The sequence below is a fragment of the Thunnus albacares genome, chromosome 24 (assembly GCF_914725855.1).
Source record: "Thunnus albacares chromosome 24, fThuAlb1.1, whole genome shotgun sequence".
NCBI classification, from domain to species: domain Eukaryota; kingdom Metazoa; phylum Chordata; class Actinopteri; order Scombriformes; family Scombridae; genus Thunnus; species Thunnus albacares.
This window is the reverse complement of record NC_058129.1, coordinates 9,177,624-9,191,495: the sequence shown is the minus strand read 5'-3', so window position 1 is coordinate 9,191,495 and position 13,872 is coordinate 9,177,624. Positions and strand designations below refer to the sequence as shown.

At 42.9% G+C, this 13,872-nt stretch overlaps 1 protein-coding gene across 23 annotated transcripts in view; it reads right to left on the bottom strand.

The window, feature by feature from the left end:
• LOC122976788 (mitogen-activated protein kinase kinase kinase kinase 4-like) overlaps positions 1–13,872 on the bottom strand; it is a 40,939-nt gene that overhangs the window by 3,064 nt on the left and 24,003 nt on the right. For 2 of the 23 annotated variants that reach the window (XM_044345445.1, XM_044345462.1), the window contains 17 exons: positions 12,251–12,400; positions 10,801–11,082; positions 9,938–10,038; positions 9,237–9,379; positions 8,934–9,028; positions 8,775–8,783; positions 6,153–6,331; positions 5,785–5,914; positions 5,111–5,398; positions 3,741–3,858; positions 2,999–3,169; positions 2,705–2,848; positions 1,452–1,586; positions 1,208–1,308; positions 964–1,113; positions 706–865; positions 435–574 (listed from right to left, as the gene is read on the bottom strand). In XM_044345445.1, the coding sequence (XP_044201380.1) occupies positions 435–574; positions 706–865; positions 964–1,113; positions 1,208–1,308; positions 1,452–1,586; positions 2,705–2,848; positions 2,999–3,169; positions 3,741–3,858; positions 5,111–5,398; positions 5,785–5,914; positions 6,153–6,331; positions 8,775–8,783; positions 8,934–9,028; positions 9,237–9,379; positions 9,938–10,038; positions 10,801–11,082; positions 12,251–12,400 (2,496 nt within the window). The remainder of the gene's footprint in view (positions 1–434; positions 575–705; positions 866–963; positions 1,114–1,207; positions 1,309–1,451; positions 1,587–2,704; positions 2,849–2,998; positions 3,170–3,740; positions 3,859–5,110; positions 5,399–5,784; positions 5,915–6,152; positions 6,332–8,774; positions 8,784–8,933; positions 9,029–9,236; positions 9,380–9,937; positions 10,039–10,800; positions 11,083–12,250; positions 12,401–13,872) is intronic. The other 21 variants (XM_044345457.1, XM_044345465.1, XM_044345453.1 and 18 more) reach the window with 19 other exon arrangements.

Here is a 13,872-nt window from a genome sequence, read left to right as displayed (position 1 = left end):
ATCCTGCGTAAGTGCTGCAACTATTGAGACTGTGTGGTTTGTTTTGATTTTAATATTCAGCAATTCAGACAGAAACATGTGACCTGCACGTCGTCTTAAGCTGCCCTGAGAACACAGAAATAGAGACAAATTCTGCTAACTGGTATTTACAGGAGTTTCTGCTCAAATGTCCAGTGAATCAAATGCAAATGCTGCAAAATTATCAATGGAATATCATGACAACATATGCTGACGATCTCCAGAACATTTTCAGTTTCATCAAATTCAATTTTATGGTGTTAACGTCATTAATTCCAGCCTTTGTTCTTACATAGATTGAAAGTAAAGAGATAGAAGGAAGGAGGGAAGAAAGAAAGAAATACAGAGAAAGAAAAAGAAAAAGAAAAAAAGGACAGAAAGAAAGAAAAACCAGAAGACAGAGATAAAGTTCTCACCTTGTCATTCCTCTCACAGAGGAACTTGAGTCTCTGGGCTCTCTTATGCATGAAGACACCGTCCAGGTGACCCGTCTCCACTGAGCGGATCTCTATGGCCTTTTCACCCCAGCCCATGATCTGGTTCGACCTAATGTAGGCTACAAAAACACAGAGAGATAAAAGATTATATGACTCGGGCTGCACAGATTCATTACAAAATATGTGTTATGTGTTACATTTGCTGCCCACACTGGAATAAGTTGGACCGTCTCGTTTTTGAAAAACTTACCCACTGAAGTTGGCATTTCTCCCCACTGCAGCACCACATCCTTGGTGATGCGTCCATAGGTGTTGACGTAGACGCCCTCGTCTTCGTAACACACCAGCAACTCTATGCCGTCAGTGTTGGGTAAGATGATGATGGCGTGGCACTGAATGCTGGTCTGGATCTGAGGGTGGAAAAACACAGAAAAGTCAAGAGAGTGAAGAGCATGAAACACAGGAGGAGAAAAACAAGAGAGGATCAGACTCTGTGCTGAGTACGTACATGTGTGGGCAGGTAGATGTCGTAGACGGCACCGGAGTCCACATCCACAGCATGGAAGCCTGAGCAGGAGCCGTAGATGACCTTTAACCTCTGACCTTCCTCCACAGTCAGGTCAACCAGCAGAGGCCTGTGCACCAGGTCACCAAAAGACTGAAACCAACCATGAATAAACAAGTTAGTTGTGAAGTCACAACTTACAGGTGGAAAAACTAGAGATCTAGATCTGCCCTGGGACCATGCTTACCTTAAAGGCCATGAATTTGTGGTAGGGTTTAGGTGCCCAGGCGTACACCTCCACAGCGTTCTTCAAGGCCAGCACCAAGAACTTGATCCTCTCATATTTCACTGGAATGAATAGAAGTTAGTCAATAGTGAGTTGCTTAAAGTAGGGCTTATTAACAAATCTTGGTCAAGTTGAACCCTCTCTTTGTGTGTATTATTCATTTGAGGTTCAGGAATCTTTGACGGTTAAGGTATATGAAACGTACCGACTTTGTAGTGGACGCAGCCCTCCAGGTCACCAACATTGACCCAACCCTGCTTCTTCTCAACCTCAGGGTCGTTGTGCAAAATCTTGTTTCTGAGCCACGATAGGTAATACACCCGCAGCTTGTTTTTCTTGCCTGCAGGAGTTGGAGAGAGGGAACTGTTTTACAATCTTTAAAAAAACAAAAACATGGTTTCACAGCTTTGTAGCAGCAAATTATACACAGTGGTCTGGCATTTAAACTGAAAGAATAAGAGTTTTGTCATAATACAAAGACAATAATTATCCATTTTTGTCCATTTTGAAAGATGACTTAGACTGAATAGATAGAAATTACAACGCTCAACAGTCTAATGAATAAAATCTGTCAATTAATCCTCTCACCCATCCATCCATCCAAACCTTTGTTACTTCTAGATTAACTATGTAAATATCACCTCACGGTTGTATGTCTCCTACAATTTGTCAAGTTGCAGTTTACATCCATGTCTGTCCAGACTCAGATAATATTTCAAACTTTGAAGGAATATAATAAAAAGGTATGAAGTGTATTTTCTTTGTATGTGTTCAAATGTTTTTAGCCAAAGCTGTAGCCACGACAGTAGACAATGCTTCAGATATGAATGTTGCAGCAAAGAAGCTACAAATTCTAAAATGTCAATGCTTCACACACACACACATCTTCAACCCGGCAGCACAGAAGATCTTTACAATCATCACATTTTCAAGGTGAGTACCCAAAATTAGTGTCACCAATTCAGTATCCTGATCAAATGTGAGATATGGTCACAATCTCCCTTTCTGTTCCTGAGCTATGGCGTTGAATAATGGCTAGAAAAACGATTTGCAGAACATTATGATGTCACAGTGACGTTGACCTTTGGCCTTTTGGATATAAAATGTCATCACTTCATCATCTTATCCTATAAGACATTTGTGTGAAACTTTGTCATAATTAGCATATGAATTCTTGAGTTATGGCTGAAAACTTGTTTTGTGAGGTCACAGTGACGTAGACCTTTGACTACCAAATTCTAATCATTTCATCCTTGAGTCCAAGTGGACGTTTGTGCCAAATTTAAAGAAGTTCCCTCCAGGCATTCCTGAGATATTGCATCATGAGAATGGGACGGATGGACGGACGACATAAAAACATAATGCCTCCAGCCACGGCTGTTGCCAGCGTGGAGGCATAAAAATGAATCCCTTCATAGTTAAGGACAAAACTCAATATCTGTGCGAAGTAGCATTTACCTGATATGGTGACCAGGACATTGAGTCCCTCCAGGACGTCCATCTGCTGGATGCGTCGTCTGTTGATCAGGGGGTAGACCTTCCCCTGACCGCTCCGGTCCAGCAGCATCAGACCACTCTCTGTCCCCACCAGCAGGTTCACTCCTGGAGAGATCATGTACAAAAACATACAAATGAACACAGATAAGTAGAGCTCCTACTGCTGTGTATCTGAGCAAGACTATGATTCCCTACCAGGGTTTGTATGTAGTACACTACCACATCACATGGTTATTTTTTTTAAGACACACTTACCCCAGAGTGCAGCACACAGGATCTCAGAGTTGAACCTCTTCTTGTACTTGCGAATCTCTGGCGTGTCGCTCGGCGGGCGTGTGTTGACTGGGTTGACGTTGACAACTGAACCTTTACGGGATGGGTCAGACCTCAGCGGGTCCGCCAGCCGTCCGTCCTGCCCAAATCCTGCTGGAGGGGGCACAGAGATAGAACAAGTCAGACTGAATGCCACAAATTACTTAACTTATCAATGAGAAACCTGGTGCCTGATCTGAAGAAATGGTGCTGTGTGTGTGTGTGTGTGTGTGTCTCTGTTTATCTTCATAAATACTCATTCAGTTTATTGACATCATGTATGTGGGATTATGCTGCCAATATTTGCCAGTATAAGACTATAATGTACAACGTACAACTTGACTCATTCAAGATTTAGTTTGTCATTTTCTTGTGTATTTGCATACACAAAAAAAACAAACTGCTGTTCCTCCCAGCCCACAGCAGTGCAACAAAACAGAAAGGATAAAGAAAGTACAGGTTTCAGTTTGATGTAGACAGCTCATGCATGTCAACGAATGACCAGCAATGATGTGGGAGTTATATAATCCATTAGGCAACATGATAGTTTGAACTGCCCGAATCCTCAGCTCAGATCGTTCAACATAATTTCATGGGAAAAATGTTCAAAAAATGTGTGGGGGAGAAGCTATTGTGGAAAAAAAAACTGAGGACGCTTCAAACGGTCAGTTAGTTGTTGACCTACCCATGTTGTTGAGGGAGCTGCCGCTGGATGGAGAGATCTGGAGAAGGCGTGGGTCGATGAAGGGAGTGAAGGAAGAGGAAGACTTGTGTTTGGACATGGAGTTGCTTTCTGACTGGGTCTGACAAAGATTAAAAACATTTAGAAAACAACTTGTACTTAAAAAGCACCCATTCACTTTTTGTCTAGACGACTGGATTTAACAGTATTCCTATTCAAAATGGAGCGAAGAGACAACAAAACTGTAACACAGATAGTGAACAGCAGATCTAACTCAGAAATTAGAACTGTGGTCCAAACCATGACATAAAGATTTGTTATACCAGTGCTGACTTAAAAAAACTGACTATAATTTAGAGCTGTTGATTTAATCTACATTAGCAAAACACGCCCTCAGTTTTGAGCATATGAGTTACAGTTCTCCCTCTGGGGGATCATAAACAGCAGCATTCATCTGAACTGTATTCAATCATACTGGCTAAAACAATGACATACTGCAATTTTTATGACACAGGAAATTGGGAACACATAGTTTCCACTGACATTCGAGTTAATAACAAATCAAATGAAAAGATGGCGTGCAGTTAGTTCTTTTTGAAGCTGGCGTGGACAGAAATGTAAGAGAGGAAAACAACATGTGTGACAGGGAAAGAAATGTGTTGAGGGAAATGAGAAATGATCTGGTTGCTGTGAAGTGTTAAAAGAAAAAGCTGCTCCTAATAAAGCACAGACAGAAGAGGATCATTATTCCACCACCCAAGATGCATCTTGTTTGCAACGTTATGTGTCACACTACAAAAAGGGGAAATAATATATACTAATCAACATTAAAAATATATAGGATTTACGTGTTTGGTGTTTTAAAAATTCTGCAAAACCATCACACCAGACATGCTATCGCCCAACACTAGTACTACTACTCAAAGCAGCGAAGATACGCTTGTTTGTAGTTCACCCCCAAGAAGCTCCAGTTTAGTTTCCTCCATGCCATGACCACGTTCTACCACCAGGAGGCACCAGTGTTAGCAGTGACACAGTGCAATGCAGTGGAAGGGTTGCAGCAGCAGCAGCAGCAGTTCAGGAGATTCAAACCAGGTGTCAGCCAAGCCAGAAGGGGGCAGAGGAGAGCCAGAGTGAAGCCAGGAGGACACAGAGGGGGGGGCAGGATAAGGTGCAGAGATGCTCGGAGAAAACAACCGAGGACGGGGCTGTAGGTGTGTACAGGCTTGGAGATGGAGGCATGTTTGCTTTAGTGGTCAAGATTTTAAAAAAAAAACAAGGCCACACAGAGGCACACTGCACGTCTAAGCCTGTACACTCCACAACAGCCCATCCCTTGGCTGTTTGTCCCCAGTGGTGTGAGGGTGACATACCTCTATGGCAGTGAGCTTGTCCAGGGAATTCTGTGGGGACATGGCAGGACTGGCATGGCTAGATGATGAGGGGAAGGAGGAAGAGGAGGAGGAGGAGGAGGAAGGGATGGTTGAAGAAGAGGAAGGGGAGTGGTGGCTCTGCTGGATAAGGTCTGGTAGGTGGTGTATGCGGCCGGCAAAGCCATTTTTCTCTTGGAGGCTGTGGCCGGGGGGTTGGGGCTGGCCTTGGCCATGACCGGGGCCAGCCGGGGAAGAGAGATTGACCAACCGCTTTATGTCAACGGTGCTCTGGAAGCAAGAACAGGCACACTTGGGCTCGAGCAAGCAGGTGGAGAGAAGGAGGAGCTGTACGTTTACCTTTGGCAGCTCTGTGTTACGAGTTACTCTTTTATCTCACAACAAGATCCTCTTATTCCCACATCATATATAAGATATTCCTAAAGTCCTCCACTGCTGTGCATGTCACTGTAAATACAATCTATAATCAAACGTATTAGATGTGAAATGTGAAGCAGAAAGTCTACAATGACTAATAGTTTAAAAAAAAAACATAAAAAAGGCATGATAATATATAGAAATGGTGGAGAATGAGTGGATAAACAGACACTGGACAAAGAAAGAGGAAAATGTCATTTCTATCAACTATATACGAGCAGAATATGCTTTTAACTTACCTGTCTGATGACCAGAGTGCCATCCTTGGAGGGCGTAGTGGCTTGGTCGCTCTCTGAGTCTTCAACCAGCATGGTTTTAGCGGACTCTGTCTCCCCGTTACTCAGCCGCCTGCAGAAGCCATGGGAATATCTGATGTCCGTAACCAGACCAGTGTTAACAGTCATGCAGAGAAGCCATGCAAAATGCACATCCTCTGGGGTCAATATACATGTTTATTCTCTTTATAATATAATGTTTCTCTCATGCTTCAATTACAAGTAAATATATCTTGTTATGTTCTACAATAAAGCATAAAATTCAAGAGCAGCGCCTGTTTCATGTCTCACAGACAAAGATGAATGCAAAGCATCATTACAGTTCGACCTACCCAGCCCTGGAGTCCTCAGCTCCTGAGGTGGACTCCTCTCCAGCCTCCTGGTCCACCTCCTCGTCGTCGTCCTCGTCAGTGGTGCCCGAATCCTCGCTCGAGGAGGAGTAGTCGGTCACCTTGTGGGGAGGCCGCACGTCGTCTACTGCGCGAAGCTCCTTGGCCAGAGCTGTCAGGTCCTGAGAGGAACAGTGATGAAGTCTTAGAAGTCTGATATTTTGACAAAACTTATGTTGTCTAGAATGACGCCTTAGTAGATTCAAAATTAGTTGTTTTTTTTTTAACTAATCTTCGTAATGTGAGGCTCTCATATTCTAGACAATCTGAGTCTTGAAGTCATCCCTCCTCGCTTCATATAAACTTTCAGCCATCTATCAGTTCTTGCCCCTGTGTTCAACTTACTATACCTACAGCCTCAGATCTCTTGGTATGTGTAGTGGGAAATTTTGCCCACTTTTTTGGATTAGCTTTCTCTCTGGGCTGCAGAGTTGACATGAGCAACTCAGCCCTGGGCTCAACAAAAGGCCAAAGAAAAGAAAAATGTCAGTTTGAAGCCTTGTTGGACTAGGGCTGTGATTCCAGTTAGTCTTCTTGCAACATATTGTTTGAAAAAATAACAATTTTCTGATTCCTAGCTTAATATCATACCCTCTGGAGTCCAAGTCTTGTAACCACATTGCCCTCTGCTTCTCCCTTGCAGATTTAATAATGCAGTCTTGTAAGGTCAGTGACAAGCGAGAAAGGGAGGAGGGATACTTCCCTGACGTTTTCAACAAAGCAAATGGGCCACAGTTTATCTGACAACAAAGCCAGGTGAGATTAAGAGCCATTCTGACAAGTACAAGGAAACAGAAGGAGTGTGTTTGCATTCAGATGTGCTTGCATTCAAAATCCAGGCTCAGGAAACTGCTGCAGAGGGTTTTAACCCTTCTAGCGCCATGTGTGTTTTGTTGATGACAAGCAATAAAGTGGGAGGGAACTGTGCAGGCACAAGGCAAGATGCCAGCAGAAGGCAATCACATCACAGGCAGAGAGGACAGTTACCAATGACAGAAATACAAAGAATTATTGCATCAATCCTCTCAAAGTTCTTTTATCGCAAACCTCTAGGCCTGTCACGATAATTATGTTATCGACTTATCGTACGATATATGGACATGACCTCGATCATTTCTGCTGACCTTGATATTGTCTGTTGTGTTTGCATGCGTGTTTGTTTACATAAGAGTGTCACAGACGTTTTAGCCAACGTGATGCCAGAATAAACAGCATACAATCTATTAGAGCCAAATAATCTGTCTACCTGTTTCAGCAGGTTGTTTGCAGAAGGTATCAGCATTTTGATAAATACAGTTTTCGATCCTGCTGTTAAAACTCAAAGAAGGGTATGGCAGCGCATTAGGCCCGCTCTTCCCTGGCCTCCACATCACAGGCAGATATCTCACACTCCACGTTAGCGGCTAATAAGCTATTCATGTCACATAAGCTAAGTACATGTCCCGAGTGGGGAATGTGCAAGCTGGCGGCGCCGCTCATATGCAATTAACCGTATAAATAACTCTGTCCTGGCCCATGATGGCGGGTCGGCATTTTCATGGAAGTGTAGCACCCACCCTCAGATTAAAAACATGTACTAAAGACCAATCAGCTGTGTGACCACTGAGCTTTGTATTTTCTATTGTGTGTTCTGTGTGTTTTTTTTGGTTTTGTTTTTGTTTGCTTTGTACTATTTGTTGTTGTGCTGTTGTACATTTTGATTGTGGGGGACTACGGATGCAAATTCACTTCGAGCTAACTCCGGTGCAGTGCATCTTTGTGTTTAAAACTGCACACTGTCCCAATCAATAAATCAAATCAATCACTTCCCCCCCTCATGCACCAGGGGCCACCACCCCCTCTTGAATCCACAGAAAAGCCACCATTACTGCCTGGCCACTTCCATGTCTACATGTGACCTCAGAGGTGGGAGCCATGTGCAGGCAATCCCAACTAAGCTTGCATGAAAGATTTTGATGACATTCCCATTCCGATGTCTGCATATTTGTAAGAATTGAAAGTTCATTGCTCTTTGAAAGGGTGTACTTGCATTATTATGCTATTATATTATCATTATATCAGTGGCATAACATGGTCAAACAATGACAATAATATCATTTATCACAATTATTTCTGGGACTATATATTGTCCGACAAAAGTAGTTATCGTGACAGGCCGACAAACCTCAATCACATAATGCAACAGTGTTTCCTCTGTAATTTTAATACATCGGTGGTGCTTTTGGCAATAATTCTAGTGTTGTCCCATATCTGCTGCTGTTTGGGTCTAAGTTATGTTTAAAGTTGAGGCTCCAGTGTTAAAAATGTTTTTAATTGCTATATAATCACTACTTCTAAAGCATCTGGCCTACACTTTAGTTTTAGATAACATTAAGGCTTAATGCTTAACGTTAAGTTAACAATCTTTATATCGATTTAACATTCTCTCTTTCAGTGGTGGTAATGTTCCTGCTGTGGTCGCGCACCGCTGCTAAATGAATACAGAGGAAACACTGATGCAATGAGTGGGGCAATGGTGCAAGCATAGCAGAGGTGTGATTATGTAATCTCATTTAATAGGCTTACCACATCACCCTAAGAGGTTCCCCAACAATCACGAACCATTGGATTCATGTGAAGTGGTAGTAAAATAGAGAAAAACACAAGTGGAAGAAAAACAAAAACAGTTTTCACCTATTCAGCATCAAAGAAGTTTAACCAGCGCTTTAGAAACGGTGGACTTACAGCCGGTCGAGTAGGCCTGGCGAGGTTCTTTTCATCTTGTTTTTTGGGAACGTTTTCAGGCCGCTGGAGAGGTGATCCTTCAGATTTGGAGGAAGCTTTGAGTGAACAAAAGGAAATAGTGTTAGTGAGGGGAAACAATAGCGCCAGGAGGTCTTCAACGGCCTGTAAAAAACATCACAAAACGTGCAAGAGCATGTGCAGATAATACACCGTGGTATGGAGTAAGAATGATGTTTATATGGTAATACTCATAATGTATTCATTAGCGGTTAGTAGTGAGTGAAATGTGGCCGAGTACAGTACCAGGGGACTCACAGCGTGGCCTGAAGCGGTCCCCAGAACTGGCCTGGGAGCTGGAGTTGGAAGAGCCGGAGGAGCTGCCGCTGCCTGGCCGAGGCTGCAGCTTTTCCACTCGGTCCCACAGCGGGCGCTGCTCCACGTTACTGCCGCAAGGAACAAAGACACATGAACAAGCTCAGTGGGGTCACATAGTGATATGATTCACATATAATTCACAGTAGGATTAGCCCTTTTATTTAATTGAATGTTAATATGCTTTTTTTTGTGCTTCTGATAACATGCCTGACATCTCACATTAGTCTTAATCAAATGCATAACATTAAAATGAGGGACTAGTTTCTCTTCACACTTCCAGAAACTTGAACTTTTTTCTTTCGTCTACCTGTTATTGATGATTTAATAAAAGCTCTGAATTCTAATTAAATAATTGTTCATTTTGTTAGTGGTATTTGCTAAATCTATCAGTTATGTATGAGTATATTAGTATATGTGATTTAGTTTTTTACCAAATTAACATGTACAGACTTTACAGCTTTGTTTTTCCACCAGTGTTGTCACTAGTAACACTAGTAACCAATTCTTATAATTAGCTTTTACAACTTTAAACAGCTTAAATGTGCACAATTGCCTCAAAACTTTAAAAGCAGCTACATACAGACACATAAAGGAGAAATGCGTACACATTCTGAGGTCTCTTTACTTACCCGCCAGCATTCCTCTGTCCGCCCTGGTTGCCAGGCTGTGATGGCAGAGGGGACTCTCGGCGCGACAGTACCGGAGACCTGGATGTAGTCCTCACTGGTACCTGGAGAAGACAGATTCAAAGGTCTTCACACAGTGGCAGGTATATGTATGTTAAACCCATTAAACCAACAAATGAAACATCTCACAAATATATATATCAACCTAACAGAAAAATGAACACCGTCTGCATTTACCATATTCGGATCCACAGACTGCACTGCTGCATCATCAAGCATGAACTTCAACATGTTACTCAATGTAAATCATCTGTACAAATTCTATTGTGATGAGGAAAAAAAAGAGCAGTTCTTCATTCAACTCTTCAGCTACAGACATTGAGCACAATATTGGGAATCACAGACATGTTAAAACTGAAAATGTGATTCCAAGAGTTTAATACCAACAGACAACGAACAGTGAAATACAACATTTTTTCTTAACCGACAGCTCTCAGAGAACTCCTCAGGGGCGGCAGAACTTCCCCAATACTAGCACCCCTCCCGCACATTGATCAAGTCGGAGGAATACGCTGTTTATCGACATCATGTCATATAATTTCTGAGTTATGGAGATGCAAAGTTCACATTTTTACCTCTTAACGCCATTTGTGGGCCCAGAAATGGTTTTAATACAACTTATATAACTTATATATATAGTTGCATTTGGCATCAGTGTTCAATGTTGATCAACAAATGAGACTGAACACAGCAAGGCAAACGCAGACAGACAGCATGATAAGAGAAGTGGCTTGCATGACAAGAAGTGAATGAGGGAAGGGAGAGTCGAGGGAAGGGAGGGAATCAGGGGAGGGTCAGCTCCTTACCTTTGGAGGCACTTCCTCGCTGCTGGCCTGGTGTTCGGCCCGAGGCTGAGCCTGAGGGTGGTGGAGGGGAAGTTGGGGCTGGGGGTCAGTGCGTGCGGGCGATGGGTGGTGATGGTGGTGGTGATGGTGGGGGTCCTGGGAACGCAGGTGGAGTTGTGCAAAGCTAGAGGTCACGCCGCCGGGCTCGCTGAAGGACTGGGAGCGAGAGACCACGGGCGGAGGAGGAGGAGAGGGGGCGGCGCTGTTGCTGCTCTTTAGAGCGGCCAGGTGGGACCACTGGACCTTTTTAGGGAGGGAGGAGGGGGGGACAAGAGGAAGAGGAGGAGGGAGGAGGGAGGAAGGAGGAGGGGAGGTGAAACAAGCAGACAACACAGTGAGACATGAGGGAAGATGTGTGTGGCTTTTCACATACATGCATTTAGATATACACATGCATACAGCAGACAAAGCACGACACAAAACGATGATTGTTGATTGTCTTGGTTTCAGATTGATGCAAATGCTTCAAGTGACTATTTTGTATAATTAAGTTATTCTAGTTGTAGGTGCTGCTTTGCAAAAATATAAAAACCAATGGTAGGATTTAAGTGACATTAAGTAGAAATTGGATAATTTATGGATTAGTCTGTTCTTGGATTGTTGACTTAGTCTGTAAAAGCACACATACAGACGCATTTTCCTCTGTGGTGACGGTTTTAAATTACTCAGCTCCGGATCTACAGTACAGACTGGTGTTCAGTATATAATTGCACTTCTTACTCACTTGTGTTTGAGTATGCACTCCTTGCAGAGAGTAAATAATAGGTCAATTTGCTCAGTGGAAAGAAAACTAAACAAAGGTGACACATTGAACAACATGACACATAGATGATAAACTGCTGTTGGTGTAAAACCATTAATAGGAGCAGGGTGGGGCTGATGAGGAGCCGGATCTATCCCGCTTTACTATTGATGCTACCGTCTGAAATACCTATAATGGTGACTTCTTGTGAGAGTCAACTGCCAGAAAACAACTGGAGAAATCGAAAAGGTGTCACAGTGAGAAAATTCATCCAAACACACAATAACACACTATTTTCTTCTTCTTACCCAGAGGGCTTCAAAACTATATGGTGCTAGTCCAGATAGTTTTAAAATGACTTAGGATTCAGATATATTAACTGCACTTCAACCCACTGCACTGAAGTGAGATACAGTCAATATAAAATCCTCTCATTGAATTTTTAAAAACTCAAAAGTAATCTAAATCTAATCTAATTTCTTTCGCAGCAGCTGGTGCTTGCAGATATTTGGCGGACACATCCAGATACATGATAGCACCCTTCCGACCCAGAACTGTCCCTGCTGTTGCTTCGCTCTTTGTGTGAATACACGAATCCAGCTGTGAGGAAGGTGAGGAAGAGAGCGACAGGAGAAAGAGGAAAGGGACGAGGAAGGAGGAAGGCGTTACCTGAGGCTCCATGGGTCGGTGCATGGCGGAGGCCTCGGAGGAGCCGCCATTGGAGAACGGTTCAGAGGAGCGGGGAGGCAAAGGGGGCTGCTTGGGAGGAGGGGCAGTCTGAGGGGAGCCCTGAATGTTCTTACGGTACCGCTCGTCGGCCTGGGATGAGGGAATCGCACAGGACAAAAGATGGAGTGAGGGTCAGTGACCAAACTAAAATAGAGAAAGCAAGAAAATCAAGTAGAAGGGAACCACTTCTAAAGTTCAAGATAAATAGACCGTGAAATACCTCATGGCCTGATGATGAGTGCATGTTCTTGGAAGTCACATCTACCGTTCAGTAGACTATGCACAGATTTTAAGTTTTGGATTTCTTTCCTGTTTAAAAAATGGTTCCCATCTCCTTGTTTTTTCACATTTTAAAAAAGGTCCATTAAGAATCATTTGTCATACTCAGAGACCTTCATATTCGACTGACAAAGATCAACAATCAAGACAACTGGTGACGATGATATTAAAAACATGCTTGAAGGCCATTCGAGGCAGCCGTACAGACACACACACAGAGTTGGAGACAGGACTCTTTTTTTTTTTAACATCCTTGAAAACAATATTAGACTCATAAATGGTGGGAAAGAAGATCGTTGTTAATGACACGAAACAGCTCTGGTTGATGACACTGCTCGGGTGTCCTGCATGTTAGTTTGGCCGTCTACATGCAACGACCCAGTCCACACACATTGACAGAGTCAAAACAGCATTAATGAAGAATTTCACAGGTCGGCCATCCAAGATCAAGAGAAAATACGAACACTTGTGGTATTTTATTGTTCTAGAGAGAAAACCCTCTAAAAAAAAAATGGATGAAAGGAGAACTCATGAACAAATAGACTATCGTTGAAAGTTTGATTCTGAAAAATTATGAGGGACAAAAGCCTAAAAGATGATCTAAGCAAGGATCTTTATTTTAATGGGGGAAAATAACATTATTTGGAAATGGAGCCTTGCTAATTATTTCCACTCTGTCGCAAACCTAAAAACTGACTATTTCTCTTTCTCTTGCTCAGCCAGCTTCAAGTGAAAATGAAGGCGAAAACATTTCAGACATCCGACTGGTTTTAGTAGTCAAGGGAGACTAGCAACAGTGCAAGTGAGAACGAGTGCCGAGAGAGAGAGAGAGAGTGTGGAGGAAAACAGCTCCGTTTTTTTTATTTTTTTTTATTCAGGACATAAAAAAGGCTGGTTGCTGGTGGTTGCGAGCCTGTGGTTTTCCATTCTCCACCGTACCCCCTACTTGTCTCATACAAAGGGCCTGTCTGAGTGGGCCTGCATTCTAACAAATTAGTTACTGCTTTGGGATAACACCACAGCTTCCACAACTGAACACACTACGCAGCATTTGTCCGAACCCAGTGAGAATTAGAATTTATTCTGCATTTTTGTCTATAGATTTCATTTTGTGACCCATCTTGATCTTTTCATGCAGGCTTAAGGGAAGCAAATATGAATCGAATGTAACTAAAGAGAACTGTTATTTGTTGCTCGCACCACCTCTATCACCATGGCCACTGAGGCTGTGTGAAGACAAGCAAGAAGCAGCTGGAAAGAGCAGGCAGCGGGGTAGTCAGAGC